The sequence below is a fragment of the Lampetra fluviatilis genome, chromosome 64 (genome assembly GCF_964198595.1).
Source record: "Lampetra fluviatilis chromosome 64, kcLamFluv1.1, whole genome shotgun sequence".
Classification (NCBI taxonomy): domain Eukaryota; kingdom Metazoa; phylum Chordata; class Hyperoartia; order Petromyzontiformes; family Petromyzontidae; genus Lampetra; species Lampetra fluviatilis.
The window spans coordinates 6,371,480-6,391,335 of record NC_136338.1 but is presented as its reverse complement, the minus strand read 5'-3'; the positions used below and the strand labels follow the sequence as shown (position 1 = coordinate 6,391,335).

The window sequence follows — 19,856 nt, the reverse complement described above, 5'->3', positions numbered from 1 at the left end:
AAAAAGTTCAGATAACAGGACCCTGCGGGGTGGGCTGGTAGGAACGAATAACCAAAGAATATAAACATAATGTATTATTACACTTGTTAAGCCAGGAAAGCCCCACTGAGTCAAAAGGTTTTTGTAGGGTCCTGGCAAGTGTTTGCAGTAGGGGGCGATGTTGATACACGGACGGACGGACGGACGATATAATCTATTGGTGGTCTGGTCCACTTCGTTCCTACCAGTATAAAATCCTAAATAGAGCCCCCTATAGACTAATAATAGGGGTTGGGCAGCAGAGGGCAGTGTAACGCGGTCCATTGTTGTACAGAGTGCTTCAAAAAGTTGTGAACACTCCTGAGAATTTGCAACAACACCACAAGACATGTTCTTCCGGGCTCTGGAGACCACCTGGAGAAGATTCCAGGCACGCGTTGACAACGATGACGGACGAGTGGAGACTCTCTGACTTATTGAAGCTATGAACATCACATTTGTTATCATCCATAAGAGGTTTTTGGTTGAGATCGCATAAATATATAAATGTGTCGTTGAAACCCGCCACCACCCGACACAGCCAACTAATAAGGGTTGTCATGTAAACAGAACGTGGACAATTTGTCACTAGTACAGCACTAGTGTGTAGTGTAGTGTATGGTACAGTGTATAGTAGTGTAGTGTAATATACTAGTACAGCACTAATGTATAGTAGTGTAGTGTTTAGTGTAGTATACTAGTACAGCACTAATATATAGTGTAGTGTATAGTGTAGTGTACAGTGTAGTATACTAGTACAGCACTAGTGTATAGTAGTGTAGTATACTAGTACAGCACTAATATATAGTGTAGTGTATAGTGTAGTATACTAGTACAGCACTAACCGGTGTGTTGGAGAGCCAAGCCACAACATTTACAAACTGAGTACGACGTTTCGCCAGTAATTACAAGCAGCTTCATCAGGCGACAGGCAAATCTGTGAAGAAGTCTTCCTGTTTCGTTCCTTATATCGAGGCGTAGATGTGGTGACCCGCTTCTGCGCTCTTGCACAATGATGGGGGGGGGGGGCGACTGAGGCAACGTACATGATGCATGTGTATTATGCGAGCCCTTTGAACTTGTCCTTCCTGTCTATTGTTTATTAAAATAGCCCTACCAACGGTAATCCCTATTGAAATAAGCTGCCGTTTGTCGGCATGCATTTAAATAATGTATTATTTGATGATTTGCTTCCACGCAGCACTAGGGCGGTAGCTATCCGAACGGTGAAAGTTATTTTTATTTCTTTCAATTTCGATAGATTCTCGAATTAGTCTTGGCTAGTAGTAGCTAGTTTTGCACACAACTTCAACATTATCAAAATCAATTGAGTGTCCTTGTTGGCACGCGTGTTCTGCTACTGCTGACAGTTGCATTTGAGAGAATTTAATATTTTTCTAATGTATTTTACGCAACGTGTACATTTTTACCCCCCCACCCACCCTGGCATTGTGTAAATAAATAAAGTTCTCCGACGAGGCTTGGGATTTAATTAAATATCCTTTTTTATTACATTAATGTCCAGCAAAAAAGTTATGCACAATACCTAGAATAATTATACAAACAAACTGCGTTTATGAAAATATAGACTTAACGTGTACGTTTGAAATCAAAAACGGTATAAACGTAATGTGCAATTTCTCCTAAAGCTTCTTCCGCTTCTTCCGCGTCGTCTTCTTCTTTTTCTTTATAACGCGTCGCGACAACGGGTTTAACGAACGGGACGAATCCAGGAACACCCGGATTAATAATTCACGCGTTGGTGGTTTTTTTTCGTTTTTTTCTTGTTACCCAGAAGGATGCAAAAAATGCATCCAACTTCTCGTTTCCACAACTGTGTTTGTCCCAACGTTGGGGGAACGTTGGGTGAACGTTGAGCCAATGTTGGACCAACGTTGAGCCGAGGTTGGACCAATGTTGAGCCAACATTGGGCCAACGTTCAACCAACGTTGGCCCGATGTTTACACGTTTTACTGGGAGGCCTAAAGGGGGGGACGGGGTCACATGCCACAGTCCTCGTGGTTCCATCCAAAAAAGCTGGTCACGGACATCGTAGATGACCGTGACTCAATCAAAAACCGGGCGAAAGTGGGGCCTATAAGAGATTGGCCTACACGAGGTGGGCCTACATGAGGTGGTGAGGCTTTTAACCACGGTTCTGCTCCTCGGTGCAGACATTCGCCAATGAGGCCGTTGTTGGACTACAAATATCACGGACGTCTCTCCGCTACGGCTGGTCAATGGGGCTCCCTCGAACAAATCCTGCATTCCTGAAGACGGGAAACCCCCTACGAGCCACGCCCCCCCCTCTCCCATCGTTGTGACTGACAATTCCCCACGTAAGTCATCAAACCACTGTCAACCTCACCTCCCGTCCAGCGGCACACGACGGAAGCAAAGTTACAACTCTTTCCCCCCCCCCCTTACCCACCCACCACCACAAACTAACTTCGCTGTTATCCCATTAGTCAAGTGACGGAACCAAAAATTAGCGCGTTGGCTACGTAGAAGTCCAATGTCCGTGCGGCGCGTGCGCTGAAGTTCCTATCGCGCCGCCGTACGGAGGAGGCCAACCGCGCCGAAGGCAGCAAAGCTCTCACGGTTTCGATTCGCACAAACGCGTGAATTGGATCCAGTTTGCGAGCCACTCGGGCTCGGGATTGTCCCAGCCTTTTAAGATATTTCATTACGTCCCTTTGACCAAATACACAATGCAACACACCCCTCCCTCCCCCTCTCCCTCCCCGCGGCAAATCAGAAAGTTTTCAAAAGGAGGGCAGATTATAAAACGTTAACGCCACTCGAGAAAAGTGTGTATAGATTTTTGCACGCGCACCTGTGCATGTAACAATCCGCAGAGCCAAGGGTTAAAGAAATTACTGATTTAAAAATATAACAAACTTTGAAAACAGTCTGCATCAGCAGCAGGCCACGCTTTCTCACCTGATGATGGACGTTTGTGTTTGAAGCTTTCGTGCAGTCACGAAAGCTTCAAATCCAGATCAAATCAAGATATAACAACAAATTTCGGAGGCATCTTGGAAGTGGCTCTGCGGATGGCGTCCGCTTCCCGTGGGGCCGATCCCCGACTTGGGAGGCGTTGGAAGCGCTGCTACCCCCCCCCCACCCCCGGTTGGTATTCTTCGTGCTGGCGACTAAGTGGCGAACGTGGTGAGGAAGAAAAAAACGACCCAAAACAAAAACGGCAAATACAAACTCCCGTCCTCAAAACTTTCTGACATGACGCTTGTGTATACTGCACAAGGATGCGTTGCCCGTGTGTGCTACCGTGAGCGCGCGTGTACCTACGGCACACTCGCATACGTGACGTACTTTGTGCGCGTACAGGCATCAACGTTCGGTTATCCCAGAAGATACATCATCATCGTCTCTCTCCGTGAAGCGAAGCAGCAAAATATCATAAAACATCTTCCCCCGGAAGACGTTTTACCCTCCGTCACAATACCGTCCACCGCCGATTACAAGACGCACCGGGGGTGGTTTTTTAATTCTTCTTCTACTTTCTAAGTGACCTCCCGACCCCCCTTCCCCTTTTTGGGGGATTGCTTCGTAACGGCCCCGGTGCGCGCCTCACAATCACCCCCCCCCCCCCCCCCGTGATATCGACTTGATCGACTTAACAATTCACCATTTTGAAGTGAAACTTTTATGTCAATAATTATTCTTGTTGATCATCATCATCATTAACCCTTTCCCGAATCCGATTTTTTTTTCTGATCCTATCTCTCTCTAAAAGGCCACACGCGCCGGTTTTAATTTGGCGCCGGCGGCCACGGTAGCGTGGGCCCGGCGGTTGCGTCGCCAACGCCTCTCTCTGCGGTGTAACACAATAACATAATAACACCACGACTGGCACTGCCACTGCTACGCCTCCCTGCAAATCAGAACGCCTCGCTCGCCCGTCCCGAGATTCGGCGGTGGACGGGACACCCATCACCCTGCACCACCCTGCAACCTGCAGCCCCTATCGGACACGTGAAAGGGTTAAGTAGACGACTTCTTCTTTTTACGCACAAATCCTTTGACTCCCCCCACCCCCTCACCCCCCCAGGATAGCAAAACAATTCCCCTTCGAACCTCGCACCACGCAATCCTCAGGCGGGCGGGGGGGAAGGGGGCTGGGCAGTGTTTTCCTGCCCGAAAAATACAAAATCAATGTTGGTGCCTCTTTCTTCCCCGATCCGAGCCGATCGTCCGAAATCTCGCGTCCCGGGTCCACGATTCCTCACGGCGATTTCTTTCGCCGAAAACTCCAAACGCCCCCCCCCCCCCCCGCACTGTGCGCCCCGCGCGCCGTACGCGTTTCCGCTCGCTCGGTTGTGCAGCATACACAATCCGAAACACTTATATTACGTATCGACATATTATAAAGTACGCACGTGCATCTAGTAAAGTGCTTGCTGTTAGCATGCCTCGGAAAGCAGTTTCAGACATTCAGTACGGCTACCCGCACGCAGATATCAAGTTAACCCATCTTAGATACTCCATCGCACCTCCCAGACACTCGCCTCTGAGCCAGCTTGCAAAGTTAGAGGTTCGACTCCCAATTCGGTTTTCTCAGTAATTTCTGCATTGGATTTCTCATCATCATCATTAGCATCGTCATTATCATCACAGTCATCATTATTTTCGTCATCTTTCATCAACATCATCACCACCACCACCACGTCAATCATCGTCAGCATCATCGCGACCATCATAATCATCACTGGCATCATCACCACCACCACCATCTTCATCGCAATCATCATCAGAATCTTGGCGACCATCAATCGTCATTGGCATCATCATCACCAATATCAGTAACATTCATGAGGTTTTTTTTGGGGTGAGCTCGCATAAACATAAATATGTCGTTAAACCCGCCACAACCCGAAACACAGCAAGGGTTTTTTTACGGAAACAAAACTTGGCCAATTCGTTACTAGTTCAGCACTAACCAAACGGTCGTGTGGTTGGAGAGTAAACCAGCTGCAACATTTACACACGAGAGTGGCCGTGACGTTTCGCCGGTAATAACAACAGCAACAAGCAGCAGCATCAGGCGACCGCCACAGAGTTGCGGAGACATCCTCCCTCCTCCCGTTTCGGTCTCAAATCGAGCGGAGGGATACATGTGACGTCATCACTTTGTAAGCCAATCAGGTGCCGAGGACCAGAGCGGGAGGGGGGGGTTAATGTCTCCATGTAAATGTACAATTGATATCGATTATTGGTTGTGTCAATCACAGTTCATCAACATACATTATGTACATTGTGCATGTACATTATATACATTGTGACCGTGCTGCTCACAGTCAGCCACCATCCACGTATGGCATTGCAGTTAAACAGTGTCGTAGTAGTAGTATTACTTGATGGTACACTCCCAATTAGCACTAAGCCTGCAGCTGTGAGAACATTTGATTTCTCTCAATTTCAATAGATTCTCTAATTAGTCTTGGCCAGTAGCAACTGGTTTTGCACAGAACCTCAACATTACCACCACGATAATCATCATCAGCAGCAACATCATCACCACCACTTTCATTATCACCATCATCAGCAACATTTTAATCATTACCACCATCATCATCAGCAGTAGCAACATCATCATCACCACCTTCATTACCACCATCATCATCAGCAGTAGCAAAATTCTCACCATCACCACCATCATTATCAGCAATATTACCACAATAATCATCATCATCGTCTCGTCAGCCAGGCATTAGAGATGAAACAAATGTAAAGATTATGATTTCAAATTCCAATCGGGGGCCAATTCAACCACCACCATCATCACTGTCGTATATCCGGAGGTTGATACAAAAAGACGGAGTACCACTTTGTGTGCATGGGATCAACAGCGGTCATCCTCTGGTAAGAGACCCAGTGCTTGCCACAGGAACGTGGAATTTCCCACCTAAGGTGCCGACTCTTTAGAAACGGGGGGTGGGGAGGGGGCGACTGTTGTGGGGGGGGTGGGTAGGGTGGGGTGGGTCGGTGGGTAGGGTGGGGTGGGTGGGGTGGTTGGGTCGGGTGGGGTGGGGGGTGGGTAGGGTGGGGTGGGTAGGTGGTTGGGTGGGGTGGGGTGGGTGGGTCGGATGGGGTGGGTGGGGTGGGTGAGGTGGGTAGGGTGGGGTGGGTGGGGTGGGTAGGTCTGTGTGGTGGATCGGTGTGGTGGGTGGGGTGGGGTCGGGTGGGTGGGTGTGTAGGGTGGAGTGGGGGGAGATAGGGTAGGGTGGGGTGGGTCGGTGTGGTGGGTTGGGAGGGGTGGGTGTTGTGGGGTGGGGTGGGTGGGTTGGGTGGGTGGGTTGGGTTGGGGTGGGTAGGGTGGGGTGGGTTGGGTGGGGTGGGGTGAGTGGGAATCGAACCTGGGGCTAACAAAAACCTGGCTCAGAGGCAAGAGGGTTGACCCGTCGTTCGGCACGGTCACCCGCCGATGCTCGACCGGCAGCGTTCGACACTTTTGCGTCGGTTTGCTTCACGTGGCCCCGTCTACAAAACAAACGGACGCGCTCACGCACGCAACGTCCTCATCGCAAACACGTTTTGGCTTGGCGCGAGTCGCGTCCGCGCACCCCCCACCCCATCGCGGTCTCGACGGGGAGCAAAAACGTTGATCCCCACACCTCCCTCTGCCTCCACCCCCCCCCCCCCTCCTGGACGACTTAAGACACCGATTCTGTATTCACAACTCGGCTTGCACTCCCGCAAGCCTCGATCCAGACTCCCCCTTCGGAAGCACCGCAATCCCCCCCGGCCTCCACCGCTTCTTTTCCACCACCAGCCCCCATCCCCCCACTGACCAACCACATCCGTTTTTTTGATTACTTTCGTCCTCCCACAACTTCGATCCCAATGCGTGGAACTCGTGGTGGTGGTGGTGGGCTCCGGGAGACACGAAACAAAAATCTTTTGAATTCTGGCTTCGGAGGGCCGAGCAGGGCCAGGGGGCTAGGGGCGGGCCCTTAACGACGCGGCGCGACGTCAGCCGGCGACGCAATCGACTGGCGCGTGACGTCACGCAAGTGTGTGACGTCACACGCAAGTGTGTGACGTCACCCGCAAGTGTGTGACGTCACCCGCACGCGCAATCGATCGCGTGCGCGTGACCCCCCCCAAACTAAACGGCGGTCCACGCGGGGGGCAGGGGGGGTGAGGGGTGGTGGTCCTCAAGTGCTCGTACACTAAATTCGTAGTCATCCCGCAACACAAACTCGGGGGGGCACGGGGGGAGGGGGGGGGCTATAACTTGCCGTGTTGCATCTCGGTTGGCGAGATGCCGTGGCGGGGGGGGGGGGTTGAGATTTGTTAGGGGATACTTTTGGGTTAAGTGCTCTTATAAAAAATGAGGGCACGGTGGGGGAAGACGGGAGGAGGGAGAAGGGGAGAGGAGGAACAGGAGGTTTCCCAATCCCACAATACATTCAAGTGCAGCAGCAGCAACATCGTCGTCATCATCATCATCATACATTCGTACGCTCGCCCACACGGCCCGCACGTAAAGCACCAGTGGAGTCACACGCGGCACGAACTCGTGCTCGCGCGCTCGCAACACACGTACAGACGTACGTACAAATACGTGTACACGCATGCATATGCACATCATATACATACACACACACACACACAGACGAGACCCCACCCCCGCGCTACGTGGCCACGTGGGGGTGTTCAGGAAAGGTACAGAGAGTTAAGTGGGCGTCGATTAAGGGAAGGTTCACGACATGGGGCAGGGGGTTGTGGCCGGAACGTCACTGCCAATCGGAGCTCGGTTCAGGCCGAAGACGGATTGGCACACTGATGTTGTGGCCAGGAGATGTTGACTACCTCGCCTGGTCTACAGGAAGTCGTGGGTTCGATCCCGACCCTGACACCTGCTGTGTATTTGGAGTTTGCGTGTCTCTCTGTCATCATTATCACGGTGGCTAGGAGATGTTAACTACCTCGCCTGGTGTGCAGGAGGTCACGGGTTCGATCCCGACCCTGACACCTGCTGTGTATTTGAGGTTTGTGTGTCTCTCTGTCATCATCATCACGGTAGCTAGGAGATGTTAACTACCTTGCCTGGTATACAGGTCGTGGATTCGATCCCGACCCTGACGACGCCTGCTGCTGTATAATTGGAGTTTGCGTCTCTCTCTCTCTCCACGTTGAGAATCAACGTCACGCGTTTAAGAATATTTGTCTGCTGCTGTGAATGTCCACGTGACGAGCCCACTTCGTCGAACTTTCGCTTGCGACGGCCAGGGCCGTGTCTCAAATCGAGCCAAGTAGCTCAGCCGGCCTGACCCGGTAGAATAGAAAAAACAGCCGAGATTCGATTATTATCTATGGCCAAGAATCGAACCCAGGTGACTGGAAATCTAAGGGAAGTGTACGAACCACTGCACCACCACTCCTGGTACTCTGTTCATATGTAGACTGTACACGCTTACACACAATATAGCATGTACATCGACAAACAATGCATATGCGCACAAGTGCGTACACACGCACACACGGATATATGGTACAGAACATTCATACAAATACTTAAATAGACCTACAAACATTCACACGTAAACACACACCCCCACGTCTCCCTTGTCTCTCAGCTTGACTCCGCGTGTCTCTCTGTGTCTTCCCTTGTCTCTCAGCTTGTCTCCCTGTCTCATGTCTTCCTACGTCTCACCACGTGTCACCACATCTCCCTGTGTCTCACCACGTCTCACTAAGTCTCCACGTCTCACCGTGTCTCCCTGTGTCTCACTAAGTCTCCACGTCTCACCGTGTCCCTCTGTGTCTAAGTCTCCACGTCTCACCACGTCTCACTGTGTCTCACCACGTCTCCCTGTGTCTCCCTGTGTCTCCCTGTGTCTCACGTCTCACTAAGTCTCACTAAGTCTCCACGTCTCACCACGTCTCACCATGTCTAAGTCTCCACGTCTTACCACATCTCCCTGTGTCTCCCTGTGTCTCCCTGTGTCTCCCTGTGTCTCACCATGTCTCCCTGTGTCACACCATGTCTCACTAAGTCTCCACGTCTCACCATGTCTCCCTGTGTCTCACCATGTCTCACCACGTCTCACCGTGTCTCCCTGTGTCTCCCTGTGTCTCACCACGTCTCACTAAGTCACCACGTCTCACCAAGTCTCCACGTCTCACCATGTCTCCCTGTGTCTCACCATGTCTGCCTGTGTCTCACCAAGTCTCCACGTCTCACTACGTCTCACCACGTCTCACCAAGTCTCACGTCTCCGTGTCTCCCCTGTGTCTCACTACGGATTCCTACGTCTCCCTGTGTCTCAACACGTCTCCCCGCCCACCCCCCTTCCAAATATCTCCCCCTGCCCCAATATCTCCCCTCCCACCCCCCCCTCCCAATACCCCCCCCCCGCCCACCCCCCAATATCTCACCCCCCCAAAATCTCACCGCCCACCCCCAACAAAATCTCCTCCCCCCCAATATCTCCCCGCCCACCCCCAACAAAATCTCCCCACCCCCCAAAATCCCCCCCCCACCCAATACCTCCCCCAAATATCTCCCCGCGGCGGCGGCGTGGCCCGTTCAGTGCTTGCCAGGCCTCTCCTTGCTGAGCGAGGAGGCGAGGCTGCGGGGGGTCTCCTCGCCGCTCAGCAGCGCCTTGATCTCAGACGGGATCTTGCCCTGGTCCATCGCAATGCACCACTGCTTGTACTGAGGGCACGCGGGGGGCAGGGGGCGGAGCGGGGGGGGGGAGAAAAGGCAGGGGAAGGTGAATGAGAGATGCAGGGTGAACGGAGGGGGAGAAGGTAGCGGGAGATAGTGGGAGACTGGGGGGGAGACACGGCGAGATAGGTGGAGACGGAGGGAGATTTTGGGAGACAGGGGGGAGACACGGGAAGGAAGGGGAAAGGTAGGGGGAGATATTGGGAGACACGGGGAGATGGTGGGGGAGGTAGGGGGAGATAGTGGGGGACAGGGGGAGACACGGGGAGGCGGTGGGGAGGTAGGATGTCTAAAGGAAATGAGTTTATCATCGTTTGCAGGGGAGAGCGAGAGAGTTTTGATGATGATGATGATGACGACGAAGCTTCATGGTGAAAGCCATCTCGGGCGGCGGGGGGGGGGGCAGCAGTGGCGGCGCACTCGCTCACCATGTCGAGCTCCTCGCGCAGGGCGCATATGGCACGCTCGCGTCCTGACACCATCTCCTCCAGGCACTGGTAGCGCTGCTTCTTGCGAGCGCGGCACTCCCTGGCGCTCTGCCGGCTGCGCTCCAGCTTCGCCTTGAGGTCGATCTTGGCCGGCTTGCGCCCACGCTTGCCCGGCTTCTTCACCTGCTGCTGCGGCGGCGGCAGCGGCGGTCGCGAGACAGAAACGGGGAGAGAGAGTCAAAGAGAGAGAGAGACGAAGAGAGACAGAGAGACGGAGAGGTGACCGAGACAGAGAGACAGAGAGAGAAACAGAGAGAGAGAGAGACAGAGAGACAGAGAAAGAAACAGAGAGAGAGACAGAGCGAGAGAGACAGAGCGAGAGAGACAGAGAGACAGAGAGAGAAACAGACAGAGAGAGACAGAGAGAGAGAGAGACAGAGAGAGAGAGAGACAGAGAAACAGAGAGAGAAACAGACAGAGAGAGACAGAGCGAGAGAGACAGAGAAACAGAGAGAGAAACAGACAGAGAGAGACAGAGCGAGAGAGACAGAGACACAGAGAAAGACAGAGACACAGAGAGAGACAGAGACACAGAGAGAGACAGAGACACAGAGAGAGACAGAGAGAGAGAGACAGAGCGAGAGAGACAGAGCGAGAGAGACAGAGAGAGACAGAGACACAGAGAAAGACAGAGACACAGAGAGAGACAGAGACACAGAGAGAGACAGAGACACAGAGAGAGACAGAGAGAGAGAGACAGAGCGAGAGAGACAGAGCGAGAGAGACAGAGAGAGACAGAGACACAGAGAGAGACAGAGAGAGACAGAGAGAGAGAGAGAGACAGAGCGAGACACAGAGAGAGACAGATAGACAGAGACGCAGAGAGACAGAGAGAGACAGAGAAAGACAGAGACACAGAGAGAGACAGCGTCGCGGTGAAATGGGCGGGTGGGTGCGGCAATGAGAAGCAGTGAAGCCGAAGCGGAGATCGTGGTGCCGATGGAGTGGCGGTGGCATGTGCGCTGTGGCGATGCTTAGAATCAAGAATCTCAATTATTAAGTTCCCGGCGTGTTGGAGAGTAAACCCGCAAGAGTTACAACTCTGGATTTACTCTCCAACGCACAACCGGTTAGTGCTGAACTAGTGAACTACACTATACACTACACTACTACACAGCCATTGTAAATGTTGTAGTGGTTAGTGCTGAACTAGTGAACTGCACTATACACTACACTACTACACAGTAATTGTAAATGTTGTAGCGGTTAGTGCTGAACTAGTGAACTGCACTATACACTACACTACTACACAGTAATTGTAAATGTTGTAGTGGTTAGTGCTGAACTAGTGAACTGCACTATACACTACACTACTACACAGTAAATGTAAATGTTGTAGTGGTTAGTGCTGAACTAGTGAACTACACTATACACTACACTACTACACAGTAATTGTAAATGTTGTAGTGGTTAGTGCTGAACTAGTGAACTGCACTATACACTACACTACTACACAGTAATTGTAAATGTTGTAGTGGTTAGTGCTGAACTAGTGAACTGCACTATACACTACACTACTACACAGTAATTGTAAATGTTGTAGTGGTTAGTGCTGAACTAGTGAACTGCACTATACACTACACTACTACACAGTAAATGTAAATGTTGTAGTGGTTAGTGCTGAACTAGTGAACTGCACTATACACTACACTACTACACAGTAATTGTAAACGTTGTAGTGGTTAGTGCTGAACTAGTGAACTGCACTATACACTACACTACTACACAGTAATTGTAAACGTTGTAGTGGTTAGTGCTGAACTAGTGAACTGCACTATACACTACACTACTACACAGTAATTGTAAACGTTGTAGTGGTTAGTGCTGTGATAGTAACGCATTGGCCACGTTTTACTGATTGCCTGTGTCGGGTGGTGGTGGCGGCGGGTTTAACGACACATTTTTATTTACGCGACCTAACCCAAGCAAACCTCGATTATGTTCGAATTGCACACGTAACAAGTTAAATTGCCAACCCATTAAAGCGCCGTGCGCATGTATGATGACGACGATTATTATTGTTATTTACAGCGGGAAATGGAACGAACGCGATCTTCGTCGTCAGAAGCAGCAATGTAAGCGATGTATCCACGTGGTTGGTGGTGGCGATGACGTCACAATTAAGAGACCCCGGTGGGTGGGGTGGGGGGGTGTGTCAATCAAAGAGAGAAACGTGCGGCAGCCCTTCAAATGCCTAGCTCAGCGCCACGTCGACGCAGCTCTCAGGGAGCACCACGTCCCAACAACTCTCCCTCTCTCGCTCGCTCGCTCTGATGATGACGACGCTGATACTGTGGCCTCATGGCTCCATGCTAACTCGGCAGGCCACCGACCCCCACCTCTATGTGCTGGATCTTCTTCACTTTGCCATCACCTCCTCCTCCTCCTCCTAGAACCCCACCACCTCCACCTCCTCCTCCACCTCCTCCAACTCCACCAACTCCACCACCTCCAACTCCACCCACTCCTCCAAGAGCCTACAGAGGACAGCACGTGGTCATGAGCACAAGCCTGGGTGTACTTGTGGATACTCAGTCGGGCGTCACGTCTTGACCAGTTTAACGCGTAGCAGGCTTTCGCCACCAATATTATTCGTGATGAACGTTTTTGGGTGAGATCGCGTTATTTATTAATGTGTCGTCACCCTCCACCACCCGACACGGCCAATCGGAAAAAAGTGTCGCGTTGACAAAAGAGTTCACTACTTTAGCCCACCGGTTTGTTGAAGAGTGAATTAAACATTTTTTGTAAATGTTGTCGATTCACTCATCAGCAAACCGGTGGGCTAAAGTAGTGAACTATTTTGTCTTTTGTCAACGTGACACTTTTTTGCCGATTGGCCGTGTCTGGTGGCGGATGGTTACGACACATTTATAAAAAACGTGATCCGACCCAAAAACCTTTATGACGAATTCTTGAGCAGTCGTCTCGCTACGAACCCGGCGACCCGGGTTTCGATTCCCGCTCACGACCACCGACAACCACTTGACGATTATCCGAACCGATCCCTGGGCCTCCCCTCGGTCGACAACCCTCGTGCGCTGCTACTCGCGGACAGCACTTGCCCCACCAGCCTGTTGGAGGCTACACGGGGGAGGGGGGAATGGGGAGTTGGTGTTGGGACTTGTTGGGAGTTGTCGGCTATCTGACACTCACCCCGCACCGACAGCACGAATCAAACATTGTCCGGTGAAACTGGTAACGTGAGAAAGCGGAGCCCGTTGACAGAATTCGCCTCCGTGTCCCGGTACACGATGCTGCTGCTGCTGCTACTAACACACGGAATACCATTTACAGTACAAATACAAAGGTCTCCCGTATAGCCTGTACAAGACTGTTGGGGCAAGTGCTGTTAGAGAGCAACTTTCAAGGCCGGCACTGTGACACACGAGGGGGTGGGGTGGCCAGTGGTGATGTTTAGATACACACCGCATCAGGTACTCAATTGAGGCTGAGTCGACCTAGGGGAGGCCCAGGACCCGGTTCAGATAATCGTCACTGGTGTTGTGAGTGGGAATGGAACTCGTGGTCGCTAGGCTCGTGGAGCAGCGCGCTAACCGCTCCCCCACCGCTCCCCAGGCTCCTGCGGCACACGTGGTCACAGTTAAGATAAGTAAACAGAGTCCAATGCAATACAGTGTACACCAGAGCACAGCCAAGCACACACACACACACCAGCCTCACAGATAACACACTGCCACACAGTAAACACACACTACAGTACAAAGACCAAGATCCCCCGTGTAGCTTTTAACAGACTGTAGGGGCAAGTGCTGTTAGCGAGCACCTATGAAGGCCGGCACTGTGGCACATGAGGGGGTGGGTGGCCAGCGCCACGCCCGACCGCCTTTGTCTCCCCACCAGGTACTCATTGCACACTATAGCACAAAGACAAAGATCACCCGTATAGCCTTAACAGACTGTTGGGGCACTACAGTACACACACTACAACAGTATACACACTACAGTACACACTACTGTACACACTACAGTACACACACTACAGTACAACCTGCCGTACAGTACACACACTACAGTACACACCCTGCCGTACAGTACACACACTACAACAGTATACACACTACAGTACACACTACTGTACACACTACAGTACACACACTACAGTACAACCTGCCGTACAGTACACACACTACAGTACACACCCTGCCGTACAGTACACACACTACAGTACACACCCTGCCGTACAGTACACACGCTACTGTACGCGCATCAGGGTTACACACCACAGGACACGTGGCGCTACAGTGCGCGCCGCCGTCACGTGACACCACAGTTCGCGTGTCGAAACTTCTTCTGCGCCGTACGCAGGCGACCCGCGTGTGCTACATCGGGGAAGTCGTCCGCAGCCGTCGCCGTCGCCGCCGTCGTCGTCGGAGTTTTGCAGGAAGGCGACCGCGGGCGTCCCCCTGCGCTCGAAACGAGTTTGACCTCGCTCGAGATACACAAACCACGAGGTCTCGTCGGTCTGGACAGAAACACGCGGAGCGCTGCAGCAAGGACAGTGCAGCCCCCCACCCCGCACCCCCTTCCCTATCGTTAGAGTCAACGCACAACAGTGAGTCAACAACAACAACAACAACTCCATAAGCTCCACTCCTGTTAGCGCCCCCCCCTCCTCCTTGTCTGCACTGTCAAATAACCCCTACACACAGACACGCACACTGACACACACTGACACACACTGACACACAGACACACACTGACACACACACACAGACACACACACATACACACACACAGACACACACACAGACACACACACAGACACACACACAGACACACACACACAGACACACACACACGAAGCCGCGTGTCACAGCACCTTGCTGTCGTCCATGCTTCAGACACGCAGTGGGGCGCTGAGGGCGGTGGTGGTGGTGGCGGAGTGGTTCCGGACGCTTCGCTCCGTCCTCCCCAGCCCAGCTGACGGAGGCTCGCGAAGGCTTGCGGAGGAGGAGGAAGAGGTGGGTACCACGAAGACCGACGAACGACGTTGAGTTAGCTATAGCGGAGCGAGGAAGACCCGATCAGACAGCACAACGCTCGAGTTTGGCGCTCGCTCGCTCTCCCGACTTCTCGCTTCGAGCGTGGAGCTGACAGCAGCAGCAGCAGCGGCGGCGGCTCTGGGCTCTGTGTGAGCGAGGCGATGGGGGTCACACACACAGAGAGAGACAGAGAGAGACACCACTAACACCACCACCACCTCCACCACTCGTGTCTGTGTGTTGATGTTGGGGGGTCGCTTCCCTCTCTCCAGACTGTTCTAGCTCCGCCCACTTCCAGATCCACAACAACACCGTCACGTGACGCGCGCCCCCTACGTCACCGCGGAGAACTTGAACTCGAATAACCCCGCCCACACACCCCCACCCCCCGCGTGCCCCCTCCCCCTATCTTAATAACCACGCCCACACACCCCCCAGTGCCCCCCCCCTCTGCCGCCCTCCTTCTTCAACTGCCAACTCAAACCGCATCGGGTCGGGATTTAAATAAACACGCCCCCAACCTACCCCCCCCTCCCGTGTTTAATTTCAAGGCGGGGCTTGGTATATAAATAAACACGCCCACCCCCCCTCCCACTTGGCCCCCACCCTCAAGTTCAACGTCAAGGCCAGGCGTGAGATTTAAATAACTCCGCCCCCCACCACTCACCCTGGGCGTGAGATTTAAATAACTCCGCCCCCCACCACTCACCCTGGGCGTGAGATTTAAATAACTCCGCCCCCCACCACTCACCCTGGGCGTGAGATTTAAATAACTCCGCCCACCAACTCCCGTGAAGTGACGTCACGCCGTTGTGTTTTTTTTTTATAAAATAAAAACTTGAGTTGCCCCGCCCCCTCCCCCCTCCCTCCCTCCTCCCTTCAACAAATTCCGCGTCACGTGGTCTCCCAACTGGGTTAGGAGGCGTCGAGCGAATGTTCTAGGGCTCCTTGCTGTCACGTGGTGGTGGTGGTGGTGGGGGGAGCGGCGTTGCTATGGTGATTTTGTGTGGGGCGAGGAGGGGATGGGGGAGGGGGCTGGTTGCCATGGCGATGACGGAGCCACGTGCTCGAGCCGCGCACGTGTGTTGACGTTTTGGTAGTGACGTCACGCGGGGTTGTCTCTGTGTATGCGCTGTGATATTCTTGGTTTCTTTCGGTAAAGTCGAAGGGAAATAATAAAATAATGAAAATATTAAATTCTCACGACGTTTCGATTGCAACACGAGCAATCATCATCATGTGTGAAAACCACAGATATATTTTTTTTGGAAAAAGTGGAATCGAAACGTCGTGAGAATTGTATTGTTTAAGTTTTATTATTTTATTATTTACCGCTGTGAGTTTAAACTTTTGCATTTTTTGTTTTCCTTCAGTATTGACGTCAAGACTCTCGTCCCTAGAGAGCTTTACATTTACAAGTTGAAATTAAGTTTTGCACTTATAACTGTAAATACGAAGAAAAAATGACTTAATACCGTGAAAAATGCGGCAGTGATGTAACACATTTTTTAAAAGTTATATTCTTTTGAACTTATAAATTCGTTCATACCCCCCCCCCCCTCAATTCCCATTCGGAGTTTATCCAGCATTGATAAAGTGCCGTTGTGTAGACGTGATGGGATTTGTTTTCTTCCTGGGTGCCAGGCTAGGTGCACGTTGAGTCTCGCTGCCTGGCAGGGTCACGTGGGACAGACCCAGGGTGCTGTGGGGGGTCGACTGCCTGCTTGAGCTGATCACGGAAGTCATCAACCTCTCCTCAGACTCACAATGTTGTTTTAAGACTGCGGGATAAATCCGATGAGCTATAAAGTTGTATTACTCACAACAACAAACACAGGACATAAATGACGTCACGCACCTGGGGGGGGGTCAGACATTTGTGACGATGTGTGACGAGGGGGGGGGGGTGAGAAATGTGACGTCACATCAAAATGCGCAACTTTAAATAAATAGAGACAACACGTTCTACTTAATTAAACTGACTTTTTTTTATAAATGTTTTCTCCTACAACATCAGAGTGCAGCGCCACATTAAATACGCACTACAATGACAATAGTTTAAAACTATTTGAAGCATGTTTTATTTTTGGGGCGGGGGGGGGGGTGGCAGAGCTTTGTGACGTCATATTTGAGGGGGGGTCTGACTTTTTGTGACGCCGTGTGACGAGGAGGGGGGGGGGTCAAAAATCGTCCAAAATCGCGTGACGTCATTTATGGACGATGATAGCCCAACAAAGTGTCTCTCACTGCAAGTCATCACAGTGGAGGAGCATCAGGGCCCTCCTGAAAACGGTCTTGGGACACGGGGATGATGAAATCATGGGGAAAGGGGCCGTCCATAAATGACGTCACGCGATTTTGGACGATTTTTGACCTCCCCCCTTTTCGTCACACGGCGTCACAAAAAGTCAGACCCCCCCTCAAATATGACGTCACAAAGCTCTGCCCCCCCCCCCCCCAAAATAAAACATGCTTCAAATCGCTTTGAACCATCGTCATTGTAGGGCGTATTTAATGTGGCGCTGCACTCTGATGTTATAGGAGACAACATTTATTATAAAGTCTATTTAATTAAGTAGAAGGTGTTGTCTATATTTATTTAAAGTTGCGCATTTTGATGTGACGTCACATTGCTGAAACCCCCCCCTTGTCACACAAATATCTGACCCTCCCCACCCTAGGTGCGTGACGTCATTTATGGACGGCCCCAAAGGTGAACACATCATCTCATTCTGACCACCATCATCATCACCACCACCGAAATCATCAACTTACTCATGAAGCGGATGCAGAGGCAACGGTAGCAACGCGACGAAGTGGGATTATCATCACCACCATCACCACGTGGAAATCCACAGCAGCAGCAGCGGCCAAATAGTTCAAACGCGTGATGTTGATTCTCAACGTGGAAGGGAAAAGGCGGAGAAAAATCCACGCGACCACGGGGAGAGACAGAGAAGAGTGAGACTCGGTCTCCAAATATACAGCAGCAGGCATCGTCAGGGTCGGGATCGAACCCACAACCTCCTGTAAACCAGGCGAGGTAGTCAACATCTCCTAGCCACCGTGATGATGATGATGATGACAGAGAGACGCAAACTCCAAATATACAGCAGCAGCAGGCGTCAGGGTCGGGATCGAACCCACGACCTCCTGTATACCAGGCGAGGTAGTTAACATCTCCTAGCCACCGTGATGATGATGAGAGAGACACTCAAACTGCAAATATACAGCAGCAGACGTCATCAAGGTCGGGATCGAACCCACGACCTCCTGTGTACCAGGCGAGGTAGTCAACATCTCCTAGCCACCGTGATGATGATGAGAGAGAGAGAGACGCAAACTCCAAATATACAGCAGCAGGCGTCATCAAGGTCGGGATCGAACCCACGACCTCCTGCACACCAGGCGAGGTAGTCAACATCTCCTAGCCACCGTGATGATGATGAGAGACAGAGAGACGCAAACTCCAAATATACAGCAGCAGGCGTCATCAAGGTCGGGATCGAACCCACGACCTCCTGCACACCAGGCGAGGTAGTCAACATCTCCTAGCCACCGTGGTGATGATGAGAGAGACACTCAAACTCCAAATATACAGCAGCAGACGTCATCAAGGTCGGGATCGAACCCACGACCTCCTGTGTACCAGGCGAGGTAGTCAACATCTCCTAGCCACCGTGATGATGATGAGAGAGAGAGAGACGCAAACTCCAAATATACAGCAGCAGGCGTCATCAAGGTCGGGATCGAACCCACGACCTCCTGCACACCAGGCGAGGTAGTCAACATTTCCTAGCCACCGTGATGATGATGAGAGACAGAGAGACGCAAACTCCAAATATACAGCAGCAGGCGTCATCAAGGTCGGGATCGAACCCACGACCTCCTGCACACCAGGCGAGGTAGTCAACATCTCCTAGCCACCGTGGTGATGATGAGAGAGACACTCAAACTCCAAATATACAGCAGCAGGCGTCATCAAGGTCGGGATCGAACCCACGACCTCCTGCACACCAGGCGAGGTAGTCAACATCTCCTAGCTAATATAGGAAGTAGTTCCCGACCCCTTCTTCATCCAGCCAGCCAGGGGTGGCGATGCGATGTCGGTCAATGCGTCAATGAACATCTCTCGTCCCGTAAAACGAATTGGGCACGGTGCAGAAATCTTTCTCAAGCGGTGGATTTTAACGAAGAGCATTGCTGTTACCTTCTTAGCTTGTGACTACGGTGCCGTCTTTGCTGCGCTTTAGCCGCCCGGCGCTCCGCTCGTTGTTGTGAGCATCGCTCCTCGCCCGCCCTCCGCTGTTGTTGCTGAAGGTGCGACTTCCTCCCCCCCGCCCTTCTCCCCCACCCCGCCCCCCCTTCTCCCCCACCCCGCCCCCCTTCTCCCTTACCTCGCCGCCCCCTTCTCTCTCACCCCGCCCCCCTTCTCCCTCACCCCGCCCCCCCCCTTCTCCCTCACCCCGCCCCCCCCTTCTCCCCCACCCCGCCCCCCCCTTCTCCCTCACCCCGCCCCCCTTCTCCCTCACCCCGCCCCCCTTCTCCCCCACCCCGCCCCCCTTCTCCCCCACCCCGCCCCCCCTTCTCCCCCACCCCGCCCCCCCCTTCTCCCTCACCCCGCCCCCCTTCTCCCTCACCCCGCC

The 19,856-nt window shown here is 52.2% G+C and overlaps 1 protein-coding gene across 3 annotated transcripts; it reads right to left on the bottom strand.

The window, feature by feature from the left end:
* Positions 1-9,546: 9,546 nt before the first annotated feature.
* CREBL2 (cAMP responsive element binding protein like 2) lies at positions 9,547-19,529 on the bottom strand. 3 transcript variants are annotated; one of them, XM_078882196.1, is made up of 5 exons: positions 19,421-19,529; positions 15,048-15,355; positions 12,544-12,681; positions 10,145-10,333; positions 9,547-9,704 (listed from the first exon to the last, which is right to left on the bottom strand). In XM_078882196.1, exons 2-5 carry the CDS (start codon positions 15,060-15,062, stop codon positions 9,576-9,578), a joined length of 471 nt encoding a protein of 156 aa, XP_078738322.1. In that variant the 5' UTR covers positions 15,063-15,355; positions 19,421-19,529; the 3' UTR covers positions 9,547-9,575. The 3 variants fall into 3 exon arrangements, with proteins under 3 accessions (XP_078738322.1, XP_078738323.1, XP_078738324.1); XM_078882197.1 differs by having other exon boundaries at positions 15,048-15,168; XM_078882198.1 differs by lacking the exon at positions 19,421-19,529 and having other exon boundaries at positions 10,145-10,330; positions 15,048-15,525.
* Positions 19,530-19,856: the final 327 nt, after the last annotated feature.